Below are 1,817 nucleotides of genomic sequence, written 5' to 3'. Positions count from 1 at the left end.
GCTGCTGATGGAGGGGGGGGGGATTGCTCTGGGACCCCTCATGGGCACCCCCCCAGGAACCATGCACCAGGGCATGGATGCAGCCCCTGAGACAGGAGGAGGATGGAGCATCCCCCTGCCCCCCCTAAAGGCAGCCGGTGACCCCCCTCCCTGCCCCGGGGAGCCCTCGGGCCCCCCCAGTATAGATCCAGCCGTGGAGCAGCCATGTGACAGATAAGCCTGGGACCAGACACCCCCCCCCCAGCAGTGACTCCTGCCCACTGCCCTGGGGGATCAGCGCTAATTGCCCTGGGGCTAATTGCAATTGTGGCACAGCCCAGAGCACCGCTGCGGGCGCTGCCTCAGTTTCCCCTTGGCCAGGCGCCGAGCCGGGCTTATGTTTTTGCAGGAGAAAAGCATTTGTGGTATATTTTTGCATTCATGGTGTATTTTTGCAGTCGTGTGAGCTCAGCCGGCAGCTTGATGCCGAGGCCGTCCCCATTTCGGGGACTGGCACAGCCCGGAGCATCCTCACCCCCCCTGTCACATCCCCAAGCCTGGGTGAGCACTGGCCCCGAGCACCCCATCGCCAGGAGATAAATCCTGCTGGGTGCCAACCTGTTATATCCCCGGGCAGGCGGCCAGGCGCGGGATGCCAGCGCTGCTGGAGGTGCTAACGAGACTGAAAATTAAGTGTTGGAGCGGGAGGTGTCCCTCTGCCACGCCGGGCGCTGGCAGGGACATCAGTGGTGGCACCAGCCCAGCAAACCCACACGCATCCCCAGTGCCCATCGCGGGACTGGCAAGCCAAGAAAGAGAGGCAAGGAAAAAAAAAAAACCGCCCAAAACACCAGTTTTCTTTACAAAATACACAAAATTCAAATCCGTGACAATTATATACAAAACAAGGAAGATACAAAACGTGCGGAATTGTCCTGTTTGCACCCGTATAGAAAAGTGTCCCGTGCTGGAGCAGGCGCCGGCTCACGAGGCCGCTGGCCCCCGCGGTGCGTCCCCCCTGTCCCGAGTCCCGTCGCCGGACATCCTGCGCCCGCGGCGTTTCTCCTGCGCCGGCAACGCTGCTGCGGCTACTGGGGAGCTGCCAGGAGGAGAGGAGAGGGGGATCAAGGGGGGGTCCAAGCCCCCGAAGCTCCCCCACGGGTGCTTGAGGGTGCCGGGGAGGTGGGCTTGGCCATGCCGCCCCTCTTACCCGTCACTGCCCTCTCGGGTGCCACGTCCCCCTCCACCTCTTCTTCCTCCCCATCGAAGTACTCCTCATCTTCCTCGGCTGCAAACAGGCAACCGAATATCACTGCGGGGCCACCGGGAAACACAGCGGGTGCCACCAGGTCGGTGGGAGTTGGTAAAGGGGGGTTGGGGGGTCAGGGGTTGAATTACCGGGGTTGAAGTCCAAGGCGCAGACCGCCTCGGTGAGGTGGTCCAGGCTCACCGAGAAGGCGTCCATGCTCTCGTAGCCATGCTCGATCTTCTCCAGCTTGCCGCCCTTGGAGGCCTCCACGATCCTGGGCAGGGAGAGCACGGCCGTGTTCCCCCCTGTCCCCTTGCCAGGCTGGGGGACTGCCGGGTGCCGGGGCATCCCCACGCTCACCACCGGGGTGCCCCATGGCCGAATCCTGCCCGGCTGCGGGACAGGGACTGAGGATGGCCGAATTTTCCCCAATTTGGGCACTTACGTTTTAATGAGCTGCTTGGCGTTCTGTGGGGAGCAAGAGGAGAGGTGAGTGGAGCCGTGCGACAGCCGCCGGGATGTCCCCGAGCCGGTGGGACCCCATGCGGGCACCAGCGGGGGGGGGGGGGGGGGGGGGGTCTCCAACTGG

At 63.7% G+C, this 1,817-nt stretch overlaps 1 protein-coding gene across 3 annotated transcripts in view; it reads right to left on the bottom strand.

The window, feature by feature from the left end:
- Positions 1–815: 815 nt before the first annotated feature.
- Positions 816–1,817, bottom strand: part of TRIM63 (tripartite motif containing 63) — a 4,150-nt gene continuing 3,148 nt past the window's right edge. For 2 of the 3 annotated variants that reach the window (XM_009276215.2, XM_009276217.2), the window contains exons 7-9: positions 1,378–1,502; positions 1,190–1,267; positions 816–1,078 (exon numbers count right to left, since the gene is read on the bottom strand). In XM_009276215.2, coding sequence (XP_009274490.1) covers positions 1,068–1,078; positions 1,190–1,267; positions 1,378–1,502 — 214 coding nt within the window. In that variant the 3' untranslated portion in view covers positions 816–1,067. Of the gene's footprint in view, positions 1,079–1,189; positions 1,268–1,377; positions 1,503–1,673; positions 1,697–1,817 lie in introns of all 3 variants that reach the window. The other variant, XM_009276216.2, reaches the window with a different exon arrangement.

Source organism: Aptenodytes forsteri, unplaced genomic scaffold (assembly GCF_000699145.1).
Source record: "Aptenodytes forsteri isolate BGI_AS27 unplaced genomic scaffold, ASM69914v1 Scaffold321, whole genome shotgun sequence".
NCBI classification, from domain to species: Eukaryota; Metazoa; Chordata; class Aves; order Sphenisciformes; family Spheniscidae; genus Aptenodytes; species Aptenodytes forsteri.
This window is presented reverse-complemented; position numbering and strand designations above follow the sequence as displayed.